This window comes from Silurus aristotelis, assembly GCF_946808225.1.
Source record: "Silurus aristotelis genome assembly, chromosome: 19".
Classification (NCBI taxonomy): Eukaryota; Metazoa; Chordata; class Actinopteri; order Siluriformes; family Siluridae; genus Silurus; species Silurus aristotelis.
The window spans coordinates 3,799,706-3,825,715 of NC_139592.1; the positions used below are offsets into that span (position 1 = coordinate 3,799,706).

Below are 26,010 nucleotides of genomic sequence, written 5' to 3' on the forward strand. Positions count from 1 at the left end.
CAGCCAACAAAGCACTCAACTACTCAAGTCTTCATTCCAGGTGACTCCCTTATGAAAGCTAAGAATGTGTGAAGCTGCCATTAAAACGAAAGGTGGCTACTTTGAGGAAGTGAGTAAGCTAGTGTGTGCGCGTGTGTGTGTGTGTGTGTGTGGTGAGCGAGCGATACCTCCGTGACGACCCCAGCAGCGATGGTGGACCCCACATATCGCAGCATGAAGCGTCCGAGTTCTTTAAAGTCCTTGTAGAGCTCCAGAGCCACAGGTCTCTGAGTCTGAATCTCCACCACAGCATTCTGGCCTTTAGTCAAACATCTACAAACACCAAATCACACAGATAAACACTGACGGAAAAACATTCAAACTTTTTTTTTTTAAAAGCTGATTAGCAGCTGCAGTGTGGCATCACGAACAAAAGGACTCTACTGACTCCCATCACAAAAAAAAAAAAACACCCCTCACTTTGGTTTCTTTTTCAGAACCTCGCCGCTGGTTTTGTGCAACACGCTAACGAGCTTTCTGAAGGTGGCAGGTTCACTCACTGTCTGGTAATGCAGAAGGACCTGAGAATCACATTCACAAACACACGTTAAAAACTCTGCACGTGGACGTCTCCATCAGTACAACAAGGCGATTGTGCAGACGATCGCGTGTGGACTCACAGGGAAACCTTGTGTGATTGGCACTTCGATGTTAAACAGCAGGATTCGGGCTCGGAAGCGAGTGCAGGCTCTGATGGGCTCCTTGGGGTCACAGAACACACAGCCGACACTAAAAAAGAAAAGACGAAGAATAACCGAGCGTAAATAATTCCCTATAAAAATATGATGAAAAGTACATTTATCTCAGCATTTAAAAAAAAAAAAAATAATAATAAAAAAATGTCGAAAACGCTCAAACGTCAAATCTGAAAATCGTGCGAATTTTTTTTTTAAACAAAAAAAAAAGTCTTTTTTAACAAGAAAAAGTTTTCAATTTAATCTAAAATAAAATTACAATGAAACAACAAGTACTCAATTTTTTAAATTAACAATGAAGATTTAAATGAAAGAATCAAATGCAATAATAAAATGAATAAAACGTATGCATTTAATTAATTAAATTGAAATGTTATTCAATTATTTATTATGTTAATAAATAATTAACAAATCTATAATGATCCATAAAAAGACTAAGCAAATAAAATTACATAAAATTATAAAACAATCTAAAAAATGAAAAAAAAAATGAAAAAAAAAATCAATAAATAAAACACGAGAAAGCATCCTGAAATTTTAAATCAACCTGTATATAAATATATATATTGTTTTTTTTATTATAATTTTTTATTATTATTGTATGTATTTATCAAAGATATTTCAATAGATACTGATTTACCTTCAGAACATGTTTTCATTAAAAATATATATATATATATACAAAAATAAAGGTGAAAATTAAACCTTAAAAAAAAAAAGATGTCTAAAGAAAAACTATGGGTTTTTACACAGCGATGGGGGGTGGGGTTTAAAAAACAAACAAACAAAAAAAAAACACGTACGACTGAACATTCACTTTCAAGTAGCCCACCAAAGAAGAAGAGTGTAGTGAAATCAGGAAGTAAAATTTTATCCTTCTGCACTGATTTCCGTTCACATGGAGACTCTGTACTGCCATTTTCTAATGCAGTTGCAAAATGCACCATTTCCTGTTAATAAGCTGTGAACTTCATCTAAATCTTTTCACTAGATTTTAAATAAACAGAGGTGAAAGGGTCTCTACAGGCCGAGTCAGAGCGAAGGGTCAGCCATGATACAGCCCCCTGGAGCAGTAAGGGGTTAGGGGCCTTGCCCAGGGGCCCCAAGAGAGACAGCTTGGCGAAACTGAGGTTTTAACCCTGTGACTTCTGAACAGTAACCCAGATCCTTAACCACTGAAGGAGCATTAGTTAAACCAGGTGCTGATGTTGTAAGGAGGCCTAGAGAGCACTCAGGGTTCAGTGGGGTTCAGAAGGTCAGGGCTCTTAAACATGCTGAATAGTCTGAACTCTTCTCAGAGCTTTATTTATATTCATGATTATATTCTTACAATCACGTTTTTTTTGTTTTCTTGAGTAAAATCTCACTTGATCTTTATGATGTCCATCCCTGTGACGGTCAAACTGACGTGGTCACCGGCAGCTGCCCAGTCTAATGGCTCATCGTGAAGAGTGATACCTGTAGAGAGAGACACACACACACACACATACACACACACACACACACACACACACACACAGTGGAAGCATGTCTAATTCTACAAGCTGCCACCAGAGGGCAGTATTACATTTCTGTACTGTTAAATTGTCAACTTGGACCTTGAAAAGTCAATGTGAACATTTTGAAAGTAACACACACACACACACACTCACACACACACACACACACACACACACACACACACACACACACACACACACACACACACACACACACACACTCACACACACACTCACACACTCACACACACACACACTCACACACACACTCACACACACACTCACACACACACTCACACACACACTCACACACACACTCACACACACACTCACACACACACTCACACACACACTCACACACACACTCACACACACACACACTCACACACACACCTGCATCTAGCGTTACCTTTCACAGTGCACGTCTCATTCGGAGGCATCGCCAACATCCGGTCTCCGGTCTGAACGTAGCCAGCTTCGATTTTCCCCGTCACACAGAAACCAGAACCTTGATCTGGAAAGCGCACACACGTCAGTCTCCTAATGCTCATCCTGATGTCGTTAATGGAGGAGTTTAAAGGTAAAAACAATGCATCCCAGATCTCCAGAACCCCATAAGCCCCAGCATCAGATATAACTTTGCGCTGCTTAGCGAGTCCGAATAACAGCACAAACACCAATAAAAAAAACATCAGCCAACAATCATGGATGGTCTTTGGATTAGGTGGAAGGTTCTAGAAAGTTCTGTACTCATTGGTGCAGATCCCTATAAAAATACAAAAAAATCTGACACTGTCATCATTTCTAAATGTTCAACCGTCTTCATTTATTTAACCTATTTCATGCCAGGCCTGATACACTACCTTAGAACCCCTGGGAATGGAAAAAAAGAAAGAAAAAAAAGAAAAGAAAGAAAGATACGGACTGAAAGGTGAGAACAGGGTGATGGGTGTGAATGACTAATATGACACACAGCAGCACTATATGTGAAATGTGAAGGGGAGCGTTTTTCATATGAATCTGCACTTTGAGCGAAACAAAGGAAAAGAAGTGAAAATACAGCGTCGGCACGAAAACGCGGGGTGCAATAAATTACCTTACGGGCCGCTTTCACACGTGTTAACCTGCGAACCTTAATCAAAGCGAAACAGACGTGCCGCTTCGTTTGCGCTTCCTTTTCGTTTCATTGGTCAAAAATAAGTGATTAGGCAGTTCCACTAAACGGTTTGGTGCATCATCGCAATATCACCATTTCTATACTGTAATAAACGGTGAAATATTGCAGGTTTAACGTTTTTTTTTCTCACCTATGTAAATAAATGCAATACTATTTATCGAACAGCGGCTCGACTCACAGGGTCTCTCTAAACGGCTGCTCAGTGTGACTGCTGTTTTCTCACCTGTCTAAACAAACAACCTGGACGAGGACATGCACCAGGGATGGTTTTGAATAGACAAAGCGTGCACATGTGAAACGGTCAGTGTGAAGGATTGATTAGATCGAGGTCACCGACCTTTGAAGACGTCAGACACGCAGAGTCGGAACGGCTTCTCCACTGATCTCTGAGGAGCTTTGAACGAGTCTGTGGAGGAAAGAAAGGAGATCGAGATGAGCATCTTATGAGATCGATATATATATTTATTTGTTTTTGGACACCTGTAATAAATACATTTTTCTTTCACTTGAACCCCAAACCTGTTCCAGCATGACAATGCTCCTGTGCACAAAGCCAGCTCCATGAAGATCTGCTTTCTACATGAGTTGGAGTGGAAGATCTCCTGCTACAGAGCTCTAAACCCTATCGAACACGTCATGGCAGAACATGGGATGAATGTGAACACTGACTGCACCTCAGGCCTCCTCACATCACCTACATCAGTATCTGACTTCACTAACACCTTTGTAGTTGAATGAATCTCCACAAGCACACTCCAAACTCTGGTGGAACATCTAACCAGAAGAGTGGAGGTTGTTAGAACAGCAAACAGGGACTTCATGTGGAATGGGATGTTCACAAAAGCACATTATCAATCTTAAGGTCCACAAACTGTTCAGAAAAAATATTACTGGAAAATTTTACTTTCTTTCTTTTTTCTTTCCATCTTGTGAGGTTAGGAAAAAAAAAACCCCACTATGTATAAAAAAAAAAAAAAAAAAAAACCACTGGTCCACTGTGGAATTAAATGTATTTTAATGAAGTCACACACACAAAAAAAGAGTCTCTACAGTCGCCAGTTCAGCGCGTGAACGTTCTTTTCTCTGTTTTGATAATGTGTCAGATATTCCGAGCCACGCAGCCAGAATCTGCTTACAAACTGATTTCGGTTTGCAAAACGGTGATCTGCACATGGAAAAAAAAAAACATATCTCTATAAAATCACACTTCAGATCACAGGGCTTTAAATACTGTTAGCAAAACATATATAAAGTGGTGTGAAAAAGTGTTTGCCCCCTTCCTGATTTCTTGTTTTTTTGCATGTTTGTCACACTTTAATGTTTCAAATCATCAAACTAATTTAAATATTAGTAAAAAAAATAACATGCAGTTTTTATTATTGAGGGACAACAAAATCCAAAACTACATGGCCCCGTGTGAAAAAGTGTTTGCCCCCTAAACCTAATAACTGGTTGGGCCGCCCTCAGCAGCAACAACTGCAATCGAGCGTTTGTAATAACTTGCACTGAGTCTGTTACTGCGCTGTGGAGGAATTTTGCTCCACTCATCTATGCAGAATTTTTTTTTCATTCAGCCACATTGGAGGGTTTTCCAGCATGAACCGCCTTTTTAAGGTCAAGCCACAGCATCTCAATAGGATTCAGGTCAGGACTTTGACTAGGCCACTCCAAAGTCTTCATTTTGTTTTTCTTCAGCCATTCAGAGGTGGACTTGGTGTGTTTTGGATCATTGTCCTGCTGCAGAACCCAAGATCGCTTCAGCTTGAGGTCATGAACAGCAGATTTCATGGTTCCATTTATCACAGCAAGTCTTTCAGGTCCAGAAGCAGCAAAACAGCCCCAGACCATCACACTACCACCACCAAAGTTTTCTCTGTTGGTATGATGTTCTTTGTCTGAAATGCGGTGTTACTTTTACGCCAGACGTAATGGGACACACACCTTCCAAAAAGTTCAACTTTCGTCTCATCAGTCCACAGAGTATTTTCCCAAAAGTCTTGAGGATCATCAAGATGTTTTCTGGCAAAACTGAAACGAGCCTTTATGTTCTTTTTACTTTTTTCGTCTTGGAACTCTGCCATGCAGACTATATTTGCCGTCTCTTTCTTATGGTGGAGTCGTGAACACTGACCTTAACTGAGGCAAGTGAGGCCTGCAGTTCTTTGGATGTTGTTGTGGGGTCTTTTGTGACCTCTTAGGTGAGTCGTCGCTGTGCTCTTGGGGTAATTTTGGTCGTCTGGCCACTCCTGGGAAGGTTTTCCACTGTTCCATGTTTTTGCCATGTGTGAATAATTTCTCTCACTGTTGTTCACTGGAGCCCCAAAGCTTTAGAAACGGCTTTTCCAGACTGATAGATCTCAAGTAGTTTCTTTCTCATTTGTTTCTGAATTTCTTAGGATCACCGCATGATGTCTAGCTTTTGAGGATCTTTTGGTCTACTTCACTTTGTCAGGCAGGTCCTATTTAAGAGATTTCTTGATTGTGAAAAGGTGTGGCAGTAATCAGGCCTGGGTGTGGTGAGAGAAATTGAACTCGGGTGCGATAAAGCACAGTTTTAACAGGGGGGCAAACACTTTCACACAGGGCCATGTAGTTTTGGATTTTGTTTTCCCTCAATAATAAAAACCTTCATTCAAAAACTGCATGTTGGGTTCATTTGTGTTATTTTTTACTAATATTTAAATTAGTTTGATGATCTGAAACATGAAAGTGTCACATGCACAAAAAGAAGAAATCAGAAATCCCACCACTGTATATTCCTTTTTTTTCCAGCTTCTATTATTTTAGAGCAAACTGCTCTAAACAAACTGCTCCTTCAACACGGTTCTCGACTCCCGTTCCTACCGGTGCTTCCATTCCCTGCTCCACATTACCAAAACCAAACACCGTTTGCCATTTAGTCGTGTGAAGTTCGAATTAAAAATCAAAGTGTTTCAAAGCAGTGCAAAACACCTGCACGTGTGAAAACCTTGCGCGTTATCGTGAGCACATGCTGTTACAAACACACACGTTCACACCTTCTTGCAAACTGCGCTCAGCTCTGCATAAACCACAAGGTTAAAAAAACAAAAAAAAAATACCTTTACTGTCCATTTACATACAGTGATGTGTACGGATTACATGCACAGTGCATACAACCAGACGTGTAATGTCTCATGAATAAAACATCATTTGCGTTTCTTGTCGTTGGCACGCCGGCTAAATACACAAAGCTGAGTTATTGCTGTTCTGAGTGCTTGTCCTGCCACTTGCTCCTACATGATAACACTGATAACATGGGATGGTAATAAAAACATGCTCCTGACCAACCAGGGACCAGTGTTCCTGTCCTTCTCTCTCCTTCAGATCTGCCCGATTCAAACCGACACCCTTCCTATGGATGGAGGTCTCTTCAATTGGACACCACACTCTGTGCAGCTGGGGATGGTTTCTATCTCAACAGCCTAAAGATTTATGAAGTTCCTGAGCAACTCAAGATCTTTGAGGATGAATTTGGACTGCAATTAATATCAACAGCCTACTACGAAGGTTCATTTTAAGCGCCCGTCAATGATGATGCGACAGTAATAAATGGACATTCGGTGATGAGGTTTTCTTCTTCATGCCTTCTCGGGGAGTTTTTCCAGGTCTACCCAAACCATCGATTCATCATCTCCTGCGGTTTTAGTAGGGATTTGAAATGATGGCAAATTGTGTGTTTTTGTGCAAATTCTACTGGAAGGAAAACACAACGGTATAAACGGTTCATGAAAAACAACACAAACTGTTTCGTCTGCTTTACCAGAATTTTGTCTCGTAAAAAGTCCTTGTAAATAATGCAGCCGAATCTAAATCTTCTTCTCTGTCGGCCATTTTGGAAAAAAATCCCCAGCCCTTGATTGGCTGGAATAAAAACCTGCACCCACACTGGCCTTTAGTGGAAAAAGACTGGACACAAATGGGCTACATGGTGAAGATTTGGACAGAAAAGACTATAATAAGTTCAGTGGTTGATTTGAGGTGAACCTTCTGAAGTACGCTAAATTAATTTTTCAATATTTGTGAGGTTTGGTGATGGTGCGCACCAAACCTGGGGACTGTCGAATGTGATTTGTGGAAGGAGTAAAAATGCTAAATCTCTAGGAATCCAGCTTTTAAATTTGTGGATACACGATATTAAAATATATAACCACACGCCTCCAAATTAGGCCAAAATGTGGCGCTAGAGAGTTGCCAGCACTTGGCCCAATCTTGGTCAAAATGTTTCTTAGGCTCACCAAAAACAGTGTACCAGAATTTGGACATGCACACGAGCCAGAAAAAGAAAACGGAGAAACAATATGGTGCATACTTTCAGTGCTTGGCCTTCTAATGATAAGCAGTTTAAATACCAGCGTTGTATCTGCAGATCTCAGGGTTTGGATGGGGCTCAGGATTAACCATTTAGGGACTTTCTTCTGTGAGTCATGCTGTGATTTAGCGGTTTGTGTGTGGGTTTAATCAAATTCTTAAACGCACAAAAGGACACTGGAAAACAAACGAATGGACATACTGTACACACACCTATCTGTTCCAGTAGACACGGGCCTTTGTACCAGGCAGTGAGCGCCGCTTCTGTGCTTCTGCTGGTGAGATTCTGTCCTGATAGACCGCTGGTAGGGATGTAATACACATCAGCGTCCTGAAATCACAAAGGAAATGATACATTAGCATTAAAGCCCATCATAATCTGTTCTGCCATGACGGAGAGATACATCATGCATTATTACACAAGAACGACAAAGCAGGGGCATTTTTATTATTATTTATAATTAATGAATATATATATATATATATATATATATATATATATATATATATATATATACACACCGTAATTTCTGGACTATTAAACGCACCCTTATATAAGCCGCACCCACTGAATTTGACAAAGATGTTTATTTTGAACATAAATAAGCCGCACCTGTATATAAGCCGCAGGTTCCTACACTGAAACTAATGAACTTTACACAGGCTTTAATAAAAGACAGTGTCTGTTACACGGCTTGTATCTAAACAGTAGCCTACCAAGAAAGTCATTGTTCACTGTCTTCCTCCTTCCTTTCACAACTATTTCTCTCGGGAGTTTATCTTTTGGCATCGTCGTGCGTTTAAAAATCATCATCGGTGAAGCTTTTCTCCCGATGCCGTGCAGCTCAGAACACAGGTGAAGTGTGTGTTTTCATACCCGGTTGTTTTCAGCGTGACGAATGATTCACATTTCCTGTAGACAGTCCGAGTGAGCGGCAGGTCAAACGTCAGAGGAACATCATCCATATTTATGATGTGGTGCGGCCCGATTCAGTGGGAGCGCATCTGATTTAATATAAAGAGTTTCATTGGTTCACCTGAACCCGTTCTGCAGTTTCATTGGTCTAATGGTATGGGGTTCAGTTTTTTGGTTTGAAGTTTGTGACACCGGGAAACACCCAGGAAAAATCCATACATTAGCCGCTTCATTGTTTAAGCCGCGGGGTTCAAAGCGTGGGGAAAAAGTAGCGGCTTATAGTCCGGAAAATACGGTATATGTTTTTTAGTAAGGAAGGAGTCTCCAGGGTCGAAGAGCTGTAACCGGGTTTTCCTATTATTTTTATCATCTTATTTAGATTTTTCGGTGTTGTGCTTCGTACATTCACTGCTGTAAGAAAGTGAAAATGATGACAGAAACTCTATTTTTTCTGATTTTACGCAACTCTAAACGTGTTGAAGTGTGTGGCTCAGAGATGCCCAGATCTTCTCGGAATCTCAAAAATTATGAAATATTCAATTATTATATGAATATGCTTTATTTTTAAGGTGCAAAAAAAAAAATGAAATGAAAAAGTTAAAAATAAGCAAATTTAAATTGCCCCGATTTGGAAAAACCTTTCAAAAATGCTTATAGTTTTTGAAAGACAAACGGCATTAGTTGAACAAATTACAGTATTTTTTTCTATTTTTTTTCTAAATATTATGAAAGCATATACAAGGGGAACTTCATTTTGATATAATGCTTGGCATAATGGAACTTTCTCTTTCGAATAAAATTATTTCTTTCTTTTTTTTTTTTACTTTCATTGGAAAAACACCTCTGTTCTATTTTTTGATAATCTATTTTTTTATTAGTTCTTTAAATGTACAGTGTACAGTAAATGTGTGTATTGCAAATACGAGGTGTCCCAATATAATTTTCAATATGTAGAGCAAAAATAAAACATAAAAAAAAGTGTCTGTGGACACTTGACCAATAAATTTGTGGTTTCTGAACATCTGATTCCACACTTGGTCAGTATTTGCTGCTATAATAAATATCCCCAAATTTAGCCACGAGGGTGTTAGTAACATCAGGTGCTGATGTAGGCGAGAAGGTGAGGAGGTCTGGGGTGCAGTCAGCATTCGCATTCATCCCAAAGGTGTTAAATAGGGTTCTAAACTCTATAGCAGGAGATCTTCAACTCCAACTCATGCAAAGAACATCTTCATGCAGCTGCACAGGGGCATCGTCATGCAGGAACAGGTTTAGGTATCCTAGCTCAAGTGAAGGGAAGGTTTCAAGCCGTCTCCTCCAAAGACTTTCTATACATTTATAAGTCTTCAAGAAGTTTCTGGAAGTACCAAATATGGCAGAAAAATTAGGTGCCTGATATTTTTGTCCATAAAGTGTATATAACACAAAACCTCCAGGATCTGGTGTTTAATCAGCGTTCGGACTTCTAACGTCTTGTTTTTTTTTTCACTTGTTGTGTTTTTAGGTAAAGTCCCTTTTTTTTATTTCACAAATATTCCTATGCAAAAACCTTCAAAACCGGTACTAACTTTTGATTTGTGTACATTCCTTAATTGTCTCCTTAGGATTTGCCCTACAAATAATGATCTCAACTCCAACAGGCTGAGAAAAGAAAAAAGTAATAATTCTGCATTTAAATGTTCCTGTAAAATTCAAGCAAATTTCCAGGAGCTGGTTTTCCCTGCAGCTCAGGGATTGTCTTCTGCGGATGAGAAAGAAAAAATTCACTCGCTCTCATTTCTGTATACCGAGGACAAATCAGCAGATGATAATCGACAGGCTTGTCTTGGTTTCCTGGTAGCGTGGCGCTGTAGTCATATAAAAACGCTAGTTTCTCTGAACTCCAGAGTATTAAATGAGTCATTCGTATGATAACAATCTGCATTGGAGTGATGCACACAAAAAATACTTAGCATCCAATGTGACGAGATAATCACATTTACATTCTCGTACCTTGAAACCAGCCTGCTTCAGAAACTGGCCAAGTTTGGATGTTATTTCTTGGAACCTCGCCTGCTGCCAGTTCACCTGAGTTGAAACACACACACACACACACACACACACACACACACACACACACAGAGAGAGAAACCAAATGATGGGAGAAAGTCACAGATGGAGTTCCCAAGGGTTGGGGGAAATTTTGATTGACACCACTGTGGTAAGTGTGGATGATGTGGTCGCCATGGTTACTCACCTGGTCCATCTTGTTGACAGCGATAGCGAGTTGTGTGACACCCAGAGATCGAACGAGGAGAGCGTGTTCCCGTGTCTGACCGCCGGCCTCGAACCCTGCTTCGAACTCGCCTCGACTGGCATCCACTACCAACACGGCTACATCTGCCTAAACACACACACACACACACACACACTTCAAATCTCTCTCCCACAACTACGAACAAAGCTCCCTTCAAAAAAAGAAAAAAAGAAACATGAGGCGCAATTTTCCCCAATCTGGCATCCCTCAGCAACACAACACGCCGTGAGTCAAACGCCACCTGAGTAAAACAGCGCTCATTTAGTTAAAAAAAACAAAACAACAACATGCAAATCAATTAGGTTTTTTTTTTCCTTCACCCACAGCATGAATTACTGCAGGCTGAAAGTCACTTCTGGAGTGACGGCTGACGTGGACAAGTTAACACAACCGCAGGGTTGATGTGATAATCTGTAGAGGCCAAAATTACCTCAGTAACTTGTCAAAGGGACTGATTGAGATGACACTTCAAAATGATTTAAAAAAAAAAAAAAAAAAAGGGTTTCTTAGGAGTAGCGCTTTTTAAAAACCCAACACTTGCCCGGGTTTCAGATTCACATATTCTGGAAAAAAATTGCTGACACCGCGATTTTTAAATCACGAGCACCTCTGCAACAGTTTTTTTAAGCACGCCTTGCAATCTGGGTTGTGCCCAACAATTATGCCCATGTGGCATGTGGAGGTTTCAGTCTGACTATTTGAGTAGGTTCAAACATCTCACCACAGCCATTATGAACAAACAGCACTCTCAAAAGGTTTGAGATATACACACATATATACATATATACATATATACACACACTTTTGGAAATATAGTGTAGATGAAGAGAAAAATCTACAGACAATATGGACAAAAATTTGTAAACACCTGAGCATATGCTTTTTGAACATCCCATTCCACATTTTCACTTTTACACACTATATGGAGAAAAGTATTGGGTCACCTGCTCTTTCCTGCTTTATGTGGTTCTTCTCCAAACTGTTACCACAAATCTGGAGGCACTCAGTTGTACAGGACGTCTTTGGATGCGCTCGAATAACATTTTGCACTTGAACCCAAAACCTGTTCCAGCATGGCGATACCCCTGTGCACAAAGTGATCTCCATGAAGATCTGCTTTACATGCTTTGAAGAGGAAGATCTGCTATAGAGCTCTGATCTCAACCCTACAGACCACTTTTGGGATGAATGTAAACGGCAGGCCTCCTCACCTACATCAGCACCTGAGTTTACCGACACCCTTGTGTCTGATGAACACAAATGTCCACAAGCACCCTAGTGGAACATCTTCCCAGAAGAGTGGAGGGAAATATAACAGCAAATTGAGACTAAATGTGGAATGGAATGCTCCAAAAGCACATCCCGTACTGATGACCAGGTGCCTGAAACTTTTGCCAATATAGTGTATATATATATATATATATATATATATATATATATAATTTTTTTTCCGCTGTACACGCGCACCCTCAGCGTGACGCACTTCCAGTATCTGTTTTTAGAACGAGGTCCGACGTGTACTCCACCCTCCTGGAGCGTGAACTCGTATTCAGGTTAATGTATGTGCGATTTGTTTTTGAAGTGTGTTTTCTATCTCTCGCTATGTCTCACTGCTTACTCACGGGTCTGACTGACACACATAGAGAGAGTAAAAGAACAAAACAAGGCCATGGTGCACACCGACCCGGTCGTCTGCGTCCGCTGCTATAAGTACAGTTATTTGTGCAGCTCGATTTCTGAGTAAATAAACCAGCGTAGAGACGTGTTTAACTTGGGGGTGTGGTTTAATTGTATGTGGCCGTGTGTGTGTGTGTTTACTAACATGGGTTCTGACATGCACATATATTTGTAGGTATTTTTTGTTCTTTTCAAACGGAATTCTTAGGAAACCTAACATGGCCACTTAGTGATCCATGATGATGCTGAAATGTATGCACCAGACACGAAATATGAGACGGTCTAACAATTGATATATACAGTGAGGAAAATAAGTATTTGAACACGCTGCTATTTTGCAAGTTCTCCCACTTAGAAATCATGGAGGGGTCCGAAATTGTCATCGTAGGTGCATGTCCACTGTGAGAGACATAATCTAAAAAAAAAATCCAGAAATCACAATGTATGATTTTTTTAACTATTTATTTGTATGATACAGCTGCAAATAAGTATTTGAACACCTGAGAAAGTCAATGTTAATATTTGGTACAGGAGCCTTTGTTTGCAATTACAGAGGTCAAACGTTTCCTGTAGTTTTTCACCAGGTTTGCACACACTGCAGGAGGGATTTCGGCCCACTCCTCCACACAGATCTTCTCTAGATCAGTCAGGTTTCTGGCCTGTCGCTGAGAAACACGGAGTTTGAGCTCCCTTCAAAGATTCTCTATTGGGTTTAGGTCTGGAGACTGGCTAGGCCACGCCAGAACCTTGATATGCTTCTTACAGAGCCACTCCCTGGTTATCCTGGCTGTGTGCTTCGGGTCATTGTCATGTTGGAAGACCCAGCCTTGACCCATCTTCAATGCTCTAACTGAAGGAATGAGGTTGTTCCCCAAAATCTCACAATACATGGCCCCGGTCATCCTCTCCTTAATACAGTGCAGTCGCCCTGTCCCATGTGCAGAAAAACGCCCCCAAAGCATGATGCTACCACCCCCATGCTTCAGAGTGGGGATGGTGTTCTTGGGATAGTACTAATCATTCTTCTTCTTCCAAACACGTTTAGTGGAATTATGACCCAAAAGTTCTATTTTGGTCTCATCTGACCACATGACTTTCTCCCATGACTCCTCTGGATCATCCAAATGGTCATTGGCAAACTTAAGAAGTGCCTGGACATGTGCTGGTTTAAGCAGGGGAACCTTCCGTGCCATGCATGATTTCAAACCATGACGTCTTAGTGTATTACCAACAGTAACCTTGGAAACGGTGGTCCCAGCTCTTTTCAGGTCATTGACCAGCTCCTCCCGTGTAGTTCTGGGCTGATTTCTCACCTTCCTTAGGATCATTGAGACCCCACGATGTGAGATCTTGCATGGAGCCCCAGTCCGAGGGAGATTGACAGTCATGTTTAGCTTCTTCCATTTTCTAATGATTGCTCCAACAGTGGACCTTTTTTCACCAAGCTGCTTGGCAATTTCCCCGTAGCCCTTTCCAGCCTTGTGGAGGTGTACAATTTTGTCTCTAGTGTCTTTGGACAGCTCTTTGGTCTTGGCCATGTTAGTAGTTGGATTCTTACTGATTGTATGGGGTGGACAGGTGTCTTTATGCAGCTTATGATCTCAAACAGGTGCATCTAATTTAGGATACTAAATGTAGTGGAGGTGGACATTTTAAAGGCAGACTAACAGGTCTTTGAGGGTCAGAATTCTAGCTGATAGACAGGTGTTCAAATACTTATTTGCAGCTGTATCATACAAATAAATAGTTTAAAAATCATACATTGTGATTTCTGGATTTTTTTTTTTAGATTATGTCTCTCACAGTGGACATGCACCTACAATGACAATTTCAGACCCCTCCATGATTTCTAAGTGGGAGAACTTGCAAAATAGCAGTGTGTTCAAATACTTATTTTCCTCACTGTATATATATATATATATATATATATATATATATATATATATATATATATATATATATATATATATATATATATAAAATTTCCTTGTAAATCTATGCTCAGGTGTCCACAAACTTTTATGTTTGAAACTCATCAGAAAATGATGCATTATTATAATAAAAAATATATAATTTTTTTTACATATATTTGTATAAGTTCCAGCAAGCAGATGCCTAGTAATATGTTAATTGTATGTATTTAAATTCTGGATTTTAAAAAATGCATGAAATGTTACAAAACCCTAAGCAATAAAAAGTAATTAATTATAATAAATAAATATTTTTTTTTTTAAAAGTGCAGATGTGCCCACATATTTTCTGTACAGGCAAATTACAATGTTACGTACGTGCGTGTGCGTGTGTGTGTGTGTGTGTGTGTGTGTGAATTGTTGGGATTGGAATGGCCGGACATCAATATGAATGGTCATGACTATAAAACAAGAGCTTGTCTGTCTACCTGGTCATCAATATAAATGCCAAATCGATATTAATATCCAAACATGTATCACAAAAGCCTTTAAATGGTCAGTCATTCATTTCTATGCAGACTGTATGAATAGAGTATAAATGGACACCTGAGTTTAGCAGATGGCTCTCAAACAGGGGGAGGGAGAAAAGGATCAGACATAGTCTCAGATATGTAGGAATCAAATTTCTTCTTCATAAAATTTAAAATATAAACTCATGAGACATGTGGCTTTCAGCCCAGTACTTTTCTGGATTGCTTTAAGACTGATTTCATGTATTTATATATAAAAAAAAAAAATTTGCAATGCAGGAAATGTATATCCACGCTATACCTTGATACCTTTTTTAACCAATATCATCTTTGATTGTTGTTGTTTGTTGGTAAAGCTCAAAGTGTCTTCTTTTTAAAGATATTTAAATAGTGTATGTAGCACATTTCCCTCAGGAACTGTTAACATGTAAAATGAGGGAGTGCATTTCAGCTGTGAGTACTAAAGTTTGGGCTGGGTGGGGCAGGGAGGGGCGAACCAGACATCGTCTCAGATAAATGTTTGTAGGAATCTCATTTTTCATGATATCTTCATTAATTTATAATATAAACTCATGAGACATGTGGCTTTTAGGCCATTACTTTTCTGGATTGCTACTTTACTGATTTCATGTATTTATATATGAAGAAAAAAAAATTCAATTCAGGAAAACATTTTCACGGTACTTCATCGTATATATCTTATCTTTTTAAACAATATCAAGTTTGAATAATGGACAGTAAAGCTCAAAGTGTCTTGTTAAAGATATTTAAATAGTGTACGCAGCACATTTCTATCAGGAACTGTTAACATTTAAAGTTAAGTAGGACATTTTTCAGCTGTGAGTCCCATAAGCTGTGGCGAAGGCTAGCAGGTTAACACTTTTTTATTTTTATTTTCCTAATTAATGGATCATTTATTTTTATCATCCATTAATTCATGGTTTTGCCACATGACATTTTTGCAACATGTGCATTTTTTTTTTATCCTATGTAATTTTTTTTCCACTGCATTCTTGCAATATCATTTTTTTTTTTATTATTTATTTGTCCATTTCATATGAGATGCACGAGTATATTTGCATTTTAATGCAGAAAGTGTTGCATTCGCTCCAGTTCACGCACATTTTTAACCTCTTCACGATCTCGGTACAAATGTTTTGCATTTAAAAGAAGAAGAAAAAAAACTTCCCCGTGCTTAAAAAAACCCAAAAGATCGTTAAATATGAACATAAAAACAGCTCTGCTTATTACTTATGAGATTGAAACTCCAACACACACACACACACACACACACACACTTTCTCCCATAATGAAGCCCCTTTTCTCGCTCGTGCGTGCACACACACACACATATATATATATACATGTGTGTGTGCACACACACACATATATATACACACACGCCCAGAACTGCTTTCTCTCTACCAAAAACCTTACTCAGCAGCCACACGCAAGGAAATGAGTAAATCCGGCCAGTAGACTGTGAGTAATTTCATTCATTCACACAAGCACCAAACAGAAGGAACACACTCATACGGAGAGTTTGTGGTGCCACCCTGATCTACAAAGCAAAGATTTCATTCAGACTTTCAGAAACGAAATTTTGCAAAGTCACTAAAACTCTCTCTGTCTGTCTCACACACACACACACACACACACACACACACACACACACACACACACACACACACACACACACACACACACACACACACACACACACGAGAGCTAGAATCTTCTTTGTTAATACCTGTGCTGCTCCTGTGATCATATTAGGGATAAAGTCTTTGTGTCCAGGTGCATCCATCAGGGTCACTACTTTAGAGTTGGTCTCAAACTTGGTCATGCCCACATCCATGGTCACCCCTCTGTGTGTGAGAAACAGAAAGAGGGGGAGAGAGAGAGAGAGAGAGAGAGAGAGAGAGAGAGAGAGAGAGAGAGAGAGAGAGAGAGAGAGAGAGAGAAAGTGATCAGACGGTGAGATATGAGATCGAGACAGAAAACGGACATGAGAAAGAAATGAGATAGAGACGAGAAAAAGTAGTGAGACGGAGAGGACAAAACAGACAAAAAAAAACTAATCGCAGGTCATCAAAGATCAAGAAGGAGCGAGAGAGAAAGAAATGAGAGATCAAATACAAAAGAAAGAAGAGGGGAGACGGGGGGACAGAAATCGCAGGTCATCAGAAATCAGAGCGAGAGAGAGCGAGAGAGAGAGAGAGAGAGAGCAAAATTACATAGAAAGAGAAATGAGATTTTAGAGACGAGAGAAAGAAGGAGTGAGAAAGCAAAATTACAGACAAAACTCTGGGGGCCATCATCAAAGATAACAGACGAAAAGCAACAAGAGAGAGAGTGAGACGAAGAGAGCAAGACAACAGACAAAAAAAAAATCAGAGGTCATCAGAGATAACAGAAAAATGAAGGAGAGTGAGACAAAAAACAGACAAGAGAGAGAAATGTGACAGACGAGATAAAGATGGAGGGAGACTGAGAAAACGAGACAGCAGACAATAATCAGAGGGGGTCAGAGAGAACAAGAAAGAGTAAGAGCAAAAGATGAGGGAGAGAAAATAGACAAATGATGGAGATGAGAGAAAGACGGAGCGAGACGACAGACAAAAATCATCAGAAATACCAGAAAGATAAGGGGGGGGGGAAAGAGAGACAGAGAGGGGGGGGGGAGAGGGAGGAAATGGAGAAAGACTGATATAAAGCGAAAAAAAAAAAGAGGATGGACCTGTCTCGCTCCTCTCCGGTCTCGTCCAGCACCCAGGCGTAAGCGAACGAGGCCTTGCCGGCTTTCTTCGCCTCCTGCTCGTACTTGTGCATCGTGCGTTTGTTCACGTTCCCCAACAGGTACAAGAGATGACCCATGAGCGTGCTCTTACCTGCGTCCACATGACCTGCGCACACACACACAGGTGAGATACATTTTATATATGTTTTTCCAGAAAACCAAAAAGAGCAATAGCATGGAAATTTATGGTGTTTGATACTCGGCGTTCTTTTTCTCCTCAGCCCTCAGACGGAGGAGATGCTCGGAAAGCAGCGTGTTAAATGACGTACCGATGACGACGAGGTTGAGGAGCGGTTTTCCTCCCTGCCTCTGCTCCAGCTCGGTGCGGATGTTGAGTCGCTGTTTGTTTTTGCTGGTGGATCGTGGTGGGGTCGGGGCAGCCGATTCCTCTGCCGCAGACGCCGCTTTAGACGGCGTCTCTGGAGCCGCTACCGCCGTCGTGTCCGGGCTCGGTCCTCGGCGTACGGACGGGCCGACTCCGTTCTCCTCCGAGCTGCACGCAAATGTATGATTACCGTTAATACCACAAATCTAATGGAACATCTTCCCAGAAGAGCGAATGCTATAAAAACAGTAAATGGGCCCTAAATGTGGAATTGGATGTTCAAAAAGTTGAGTTGAAAAGTCAGGCGTCCCGATACTTTTGACGATACGTACGCTATTTGCCAGACGCCATTATCCAGAGCGACTTACAACAGAGCGGTTAAGGGTTTAGGGCCTTGCTCAAGGGCCCGCTTGGTGATAAGTGGAACATCTTCCCAGAAGACTAGAGGTTATTATAACAGGGAGAACATGGGATGTTCAGAAATCACCTCCGGATCTTATGCTTAAGGGTCCACAAACTATTTGAAAGTGAATTAAAGTGAATGGAATCACATTACAAAGCAGGAACTGAGAATCTGAGAGTTAATAAAGAAAGGCCTCGCATCAATTTAATGATCCGACATTTAAGTATTTTGAAGAATGGTTCAGTTCACAAGATTTAGAACGCTCTGGAATTGGGGACTCCTTCCAACAAAACGGTAACTATGGTAACGCTGGGCGGAATCAGCAATTACCGTAATTTCCGGACTATTAAGCACAAATATAAGCCGCACCCACTGAATTTGACGATTTTAATTTTGAACATAAATAAGCCACACCTGTCTATAAGCCGCACGTCTACATTAAAACTAATGAACTTTACACAGGCTTTAATGAAAGACAGTGTCTGTTACACGGCTTGTATCTAAACAGTAGCCTACCAAGAAAGTCATTGTTCACTGTCTTCCTCCTTTCTTTCACAACTATTTCTCTAGAGAGTTTATCTTTTGGCATCGTCGTGCGTTTAAAAATCACCATCGGTGAAGCTTTTCTCCCGATGCCGTGCAGCTCAGAACACAGGTGAAGTGTGTGTTTTCATGCCCGGTTGTTTTCAGCGTGACGAATGATTCTCATTTCCTGTAGACAGTCCGAGTGAGCGGCAGGTCAAACGTCAGAGGAACATCATCCATATTTATGATGTGGTGCGGCCCGATTCAGTGGGAGCGCATCTGATTTAATATAAAGAGTTTCATTGGTTCACCTGAACCCGTTCTGCAGTTTCATTGGTCTAATGGTATGGGGTTCAGTTTTTTGGCTTGAGGTTTGTGAAACCGGGAAACACCCAGGAAAAATCCATACATTAGCCGCTTCGTTGTTTAAGCCGCGGGGTTCAAAGCGTGGTAAAAATGTAGCGGCTTATAGTCGGGAAAATACGGTATATGTTTCGTTTAAAAAATTTTTTGTTGTTTTCAAATCTATCTGGTTTAAAGCCATAGCTCGGATGTGAAACTACAATTTGGAACAATATGAAATTTCCTCCTACTTCCCCATTAAGTTTTCAGAAAGATAAAACTGCAGAAAAGTGTTTATGTAGCTGATTTGTTTCATGTAACCTTTAAACCTTGAGTTTTATACTGTATTCGGCTTTTTAAGCTGCCTGAACAGAAAGATTGATCCACCTGCACAATACTGTACAACCCAAAATCCCCCCCACCACCACACACACACACACACACACCCCCCTCCACCCCGCTTCCCCCCGAGTCATGGGTGTGATCTGTGGTTTAAGGTGGGGGAGGTGATAGTCTGCGGATTTCTGTGTTTGCATGTTCATCTGAATAATCTATAGGCAACAGGCACTCCTGTGGTTTTTTTTATGCTGCAAGAAGACACACACACACACAATACACAACACACACACACACTGTCCCTTCCTCGGCTGAAAGGTCACCTAAATATAAACGAGAACATTAAATGTTATTGATGCATGAATCATTTATATCTTTGCCGACCTGGACTTTTCACACGACTGAAATCGTACGTGAAGCGTAAAACTATGCAGCACGTGCAGTGACATTAAAGTGGGTCAGAAAGAAAAAAAGGAAAAAAAAACCACAAAGCTAGGTTACCAAAAACAAGAATTAGTGACTCAAATCAAGATCGTTTTGTTTTCTCTAACAGTGAAGAAAGACGTCCGGCTCACGTCGTTCTTACCTCGGTACATCGAAGCCCATGGTCTGCTTCTTTCCGGAGACGGTCATCCGAGCTACTTTGGGAACCACTTCGGATTCGAGGCGCGTCTCGGGAAGCTCGCGGGGTTTCGCTAGGGCGCAGAGGAACGACATGCGGTTAAGACAACATAGATACGATATATGGACAAAAGTATTGGGACACCTGAACCGTATGCGGTTCCCACAAAGCGATTGTGGAGGATGTCTTTTTGATGCGGTATAATACGATTATACCCGAACCTGTTCAAGCATGGCAGTGCGCAAATTGAGCTCCATGAAGATATGGTTTGGAGAGGAAGATCTCCTGCTATAGCGTCCTGATCGCAAACCCTACTGAACACCTTCGAGATTAATTATAATGGCACCCCATCAGGCCTCCTCACCTTTCCTACAGCGGTACTTGGTGATGTGGCTGATGAACACGAATGTCCACCGGCACACTTTAAAATCTAGTGGAACATCTTCACAGAAGACTGGAGGGAATAATAAGAGCGAATTGGGACTAAACGTTGAATGCGATGCTTAAAAGGCACATTATGACCAGGTGTCAAGTCAAGTTTATTTCTATTGCGCTTTTCACAACAGACATTGTCTCAAAGCAGCTTTACAGAATTTAACGGTGAAGGTGAACGATGTGTATTTATCCCTGATGAGCAGCCATGATGACTGTGAGAAGGAAAAACTCCCTTAGATGTTATAAGGAAGAAACCTTGAGAGGAACCAGACTCAAAAGGGGAACCTGATCCTCATTTGTGTGACATCAAGAGTGTGATTATAATCTTTAAACAATACAGAACACTGGAGAGTGAGAACTAACATGAGAGTGTAAGATTATGAGTAATGATTTTTCTACAGTCTTTTACAGTCATTATGGTTATAAAACTAGGAGCTACTGAGCAACTCATAAAATAGATCAACATTTGAGATCATCACAGATCCAACACCAGCTTCTCCATGCCAGAGCCTTCAAACACTCAAGGAGGTCCAAAGTCAAAACTCCATATGAAGTGGGATCCAATTGGCACTGGTACGTCTCTAGATGGTTCGGGGTCGACATCTACTTCTTTAGGTGTCCGCAAACTTTTACCAATATAGTATTTGTAATGTGTGTGTATATAAAATCGTCCACAGCCTGTTGGATAACTGTCCGATATTTAATACACCATATTTAATAGCCAAAAGTGTGTGGATGCCTGACTGTGCAAAGTCAAGTAAAATCAGTTTCTGACCGTGGGGCACGTGGGTTTCAGTTCAGTCAGGTTTCCAATTCATCCCACAGGTCTTTAATAGGGTTGTGCATTGTCATGCTGGAGCAGGTTTGGGTCTCGCAGTTCATGTGAAGAGAAAATGTCATGCTACAGCATCCAAAGACGTCCTATACAATCGTGTGCCTCTAAACTTTGAGGTAAAAATTTGAGGAGAAAAAAAAAACAAAAAAAACAAGAAGGCTGGGAAAGTCAGGACGGATCACGACTCACAATTCGACTTTTCGTCTAATTAACGGAAAGTCAATTAGACCCCCCCCCCCTTTTTTTACTTCTCCTTTTTTTCAACGGCTGACCTGAAAAACGATCCGATTCTTAGTTAATCTTGTTCAAGTGACACAGTGTGTCTACAACCTGAATGCAAACTCTAACGATGCATAACGATATATTTTTCGATATTGTTTTGATCGTGAGTGTTTAAAAAAAAAAAAGAAAAAAAAAAAAAAGAAAAAGAAAAAACGGGTGGGTGGTGGTGGTGATGGAAAGTACTAGCAGATGATTATTTTTTTTGGTGCTCTTTTTGTCGTCTCGGTTCTCTCTACTTTTTTGAGTCACCCGTTTTATTTTTTGCTATGTCTCACTCGGGGCGGAGTGTAATTTAGAGATGTTTAGTCACCTTAACGCCGCGAGGTCTGAAAACCCACCGAAACCATTCAAAATGCTTATTTACAATTTAATTATAAACCGGATTCTATCCCAAAGAAAATACAAATAATGATGGCAGATGAGTGACAAATGAAAAGGGAGGTGTTCGGGCAAACCGGAACAGAATCGGTGCACCTTTTAGAAATCTCTGGAACGGTAAAAGAGCAATGAGCTCCAAACATGGACGTCGAGTGTCGCGTCAATTTACACGGTTTTCATCCTCGACTCAGAAAACCACCGGTGGTGAATGAAGTCCACGAATCATGTAGTTCGGTAAAATATTTCTCCAGAAAAAAAAAAAAAAAGTGTCTCTTTAAACATTCACTTGATACTTTACCATTTTTGTTATAGTTTTTTTATCATGAGACTCATAATACACATAATCAACTCGCTTTCAGTGAAAAGACTCAACGATCTATTAATAGAATGATAATTAATGAGTCAAACACTGAAATCTATTTAAATGATCGTGAGCTCAAAACCTTCTTTTCAACTACTTACTACTGATCAGTAGACACACACAGCGCCAAGTTCAAAACACCTCAACCCTGATTGGTCGATTGCTGCGTGTTGGACTGGTTACCTTTTTTTTTCCTTTTTTTTTTCATTCGCATAAATAAAAAGGAACGACTGATTTTGCAAAAAAAAATGTAGTTGAGTAAAAAAAGTTAAATATTTGACTTCGAGTATGGAACAGTTTTGAAGGATCAAATCGATGAGCTCATAATTCCTGAGTCATAATTAGTTCCCCTCATGTTTATCCCTGATGACTAAACCACTGGCAGGGGGGGGGTAGGGGGAACCTCCCTCAGATGACCTTGGGAGGAACCGTACTGAAAAGGGTGACACCTGGATATTTGTTGAGGTGATCGACTGGTGATCTTCAAACATTTTGACGGAGACTAAGGATCAGGATACGCCGACATTTAAAGAAACAAATGACACTTTCCGTCATTTAGGTCGCAGCTCCGTGACTTTGAAATCCCCAGAAACGCCTTGGTGTTAAACAGTGGTGTAAAAAATGGACCAGATCTGTTCTGTTTTACTGAAATCCGTGACTCAACTCGCTCAACATACGCAGGCAAAGGTGACGTGCAAAAACAGAAAAAGACAGAAAGTGTGCATGAGAGACACACCGTGTGTGTGTGTGTGTATATATATGTGTGTGTGTGTGTTTCCCCTCGAAGGTAACCAGGCTTTCTGTTTGCTTTGTCATTCCAGTACTCGCCGAGTCAGTACACAGAGCCACAGCCAGTCATCTCTCTCTCTGCAGCCTGGCTAGGAAAGAGTTAACTGTTCCCACGTCACTGACAGTTACACACCGAGCGTTCGCCCGGTGGCACAGAACCCACAGGCTTTCACTCAGACAATCACACACACACACACACACACACACACACACACACAAAACGGGATAACTGAGCAGAGCGTAAAGCTGACCGCAGCAGCACCGAGACGCGACGCAGTTCTGAAACTCGGCGATTCTTGAGAACTTTTGTCGTACTCGTGAATGTTGTAATGAGGATCTGACTCAGGCACAAGGTATCTACAGGATTTTCTGTAAACAAAACATTTCCCTACAAAGAGCTTGCAAAACAGGGTTTCGGCAGGTTTCGCATTTTTTTTTAGACCTTCACGAGGCGAAAATTAAGATCCTGGATCACGGCATCAAAAACACACGCGCGCGCGCGCACACACACACACACACACACACACACACACACACACGTGTTGTTAGCGACCGGCCTTAACCGAGCGCTAAATTCATTCGTTCAAAGATTCCAAATAAAGTATCGCTACATTCGCACTTCCACATAGCTGAAAAAAATTTAGGATTCAAGAGAGAATCGCACCAATAACAGAAAACTGTTTGGCTGTTGCACGCTGGTCTCATTTGTAGTCGTAATCCAGAGAATTATGTTTGGACTCACGAAAGAAAACTACAAAAAAAATAAAGAAATAAATTATAAAATGCTTTCCTTAGAGTTCGACCTGTTTAAAATAATCCAAGACCTAGAACAGCAAATATAAAGACTTCTAAAGGCCTAACATTTCGAATTTTTTATTTTCGACTTTAGACACTTTAAAAGCTAAATTCTGATTGGTCACAAGGTGTTTCCATATCAGCAGATCCGTCAGTAAGGTTCATAATTAACACATTTTAATACAATCCTTGAAAGAAAGAGAAAAAAAATAAATAAAAAATAAACACGAATTGCACAGCGATTTGTAAATAAAAAGATTTTTATAAAGGTGTAACTGTTGTGTTGTGTTGTGTTATGGTGACGGCACTCTGTCTAACAATCAGCTCTGGAGGAGACGGAACAAGACACATGAAGCAGTAGGAGGAGCCTCGTTTATACACCGACAGCTTCAGGCCCACAACATGGTTAACGGGGATGCACCAGGAATGTCGGATGTTTACGGGAAATAAAGTTGCAATTAAAAAAAATTACGAATACGTAGAAATAGTTAAAATAGGCTTCCATAGGATTCAGGCCAAGAAAGTGACAAAAGTGAGAAAACACTGTACCGAGGATTCAGTTTTTGGTTTTTTTTTCGTTTTTTTATATAAAAGAGCAAACTAAAGATTTTTACATTCGTGTTCATGATTTTTTTTATTTATACATTTGCATTGTGATATCTATGAATATGGCAATTAAATGCACTAAATGGCTTTAACAGATATTCTTGTTTATATTTATTTGCTTATTTTCTCTTATAAATTTGGTATCGCTCTTTAATCAGGAAAAAAAAAACTTCTTATCCGATTGCTCGATTAATCGTTTGAATTATCGGTATAACCCTAGATTACTAAAATAATCGATAGCTACGGCCGTACTATCAAACGCTGAGCACTAAAGCCATTATTGCCTGTTGTTGGTGTAGAATGTTTTCAGTTTCAAGTCGGTCATTGATTTATAGCATGCGCATGTACCTCGATCACGATCGACAGTGAATCGCAATGGTGCTGTAGTATGGGTCGATCGTGTTAATTATAAAATAAAAAAAAACAATTTGTCTAGCACACGGGTCACAACGCATGCACGGTCAAACACTTGCGAGGGACTGCAAAACTCCAGCGAGCTTAGTGACTCCATTTATTTATGTGAGTCAGCCTCTTTCAGTTTCGGTGCACGTGTACGGAATGCAATCCTTGAATTACGTGTGGAACGCAAGTTTTTTTAGTGTCCGTCTCGCACTTTCAATTGAAAACATACACAACAATGGCAATTTATATATATATATATATATATATATATATATATATATATATATTAAAACTAGAGTTGTGCCACTTCCTGCCATCGCTAAGCTAGCGCTATGGATTCTTTAGCGTTTTATGTCAAGCTTCAACAATTTTTCTTAAACGAAGAAAATCCTGACAATTCCACATTTTAAATGATTGAAAAATGGAAGGAATGAAGACATTTGTTAAAATATGCTGAAATAAGTAGAACAGTCAAGTAGATCATATCTTTAGAAATATATATTAATAAATATTAATAAATATTAAATGGTGGGGAAAAAAAAAATAAATCATATACACATCTGTATCACCCAAATGGGGTCTAACAATTTGATTATTTAATAAAGTTTATTTTAATAAAGTTAATTCCGTAAACGATTAAAATTTTTCCAATTATCGAATTTTATTAAATCGATTTAATTGGTGCCAATTTCATCGCATTGCATTT

General features: G+C 40.1%; 1 protein-coding gene across 2 annotated transcripts in view; it reads right to left on the bottom strand.

Annotated features, from left to right (window-relative positions):
* The window catches only part of hbs1l (HBS1-like translational GTPase), a 46,324-nt gene that overhangs the window by 2,157 nt on the left and 18,157 nt on the right, over nt 1-26,010 (bottom strand). Inside the window, exons 5-17 of one of the 2 annotated variants that reach the window (XM_083520908.1) lie at nt 20,386-20,494; nt 18,138-18,361; nt 17,809-17,974; nt 16,819-16,936; nt 10,892-11,038; nt 10,648-10,722; nt 7,953-8,070; nt 3,748-3,816; nt 2,643-2,747; nt 2,102-2,192; nt 660-768; nt 460-560; nt 168-312 (exon numbers count right to left, since the gene is read on the bottom strand). In XM_083520908.1, coding sequence (XP_083377034.1) covers nt 168-312; nt 460-560; nt 660-768; nt 2,102-2,192; nt 2,643-2,747; nt 3,748-3,816; nt 7,953-8,070; nt 10,648-10,722; nt 10,892-11,038; nt 16,819-16,936; nt 17,809-17,974; nt 18,138-18,361; nt 20,386-20,494 — 1,577 coding nt within the window. Of the gene's footprint in view, nt 1-167; nt 313-459; nt 561-659; nt 769-2,101; nt 2,193-2,326; nt 2,382-2,614; nt 2,748-3,747; nt 3,817-7,952; nt 8,071-10,647; nt 10,723-10,891; nt 11,039-16,818; nt 16,937-17,808; nt 17,975-18,137; nt 18,362-20,385; nt 20,495-26,010 lie in introns of those variants that run through there. The other variant, XM_083520909.1, reaches the window with a different exon arrangement.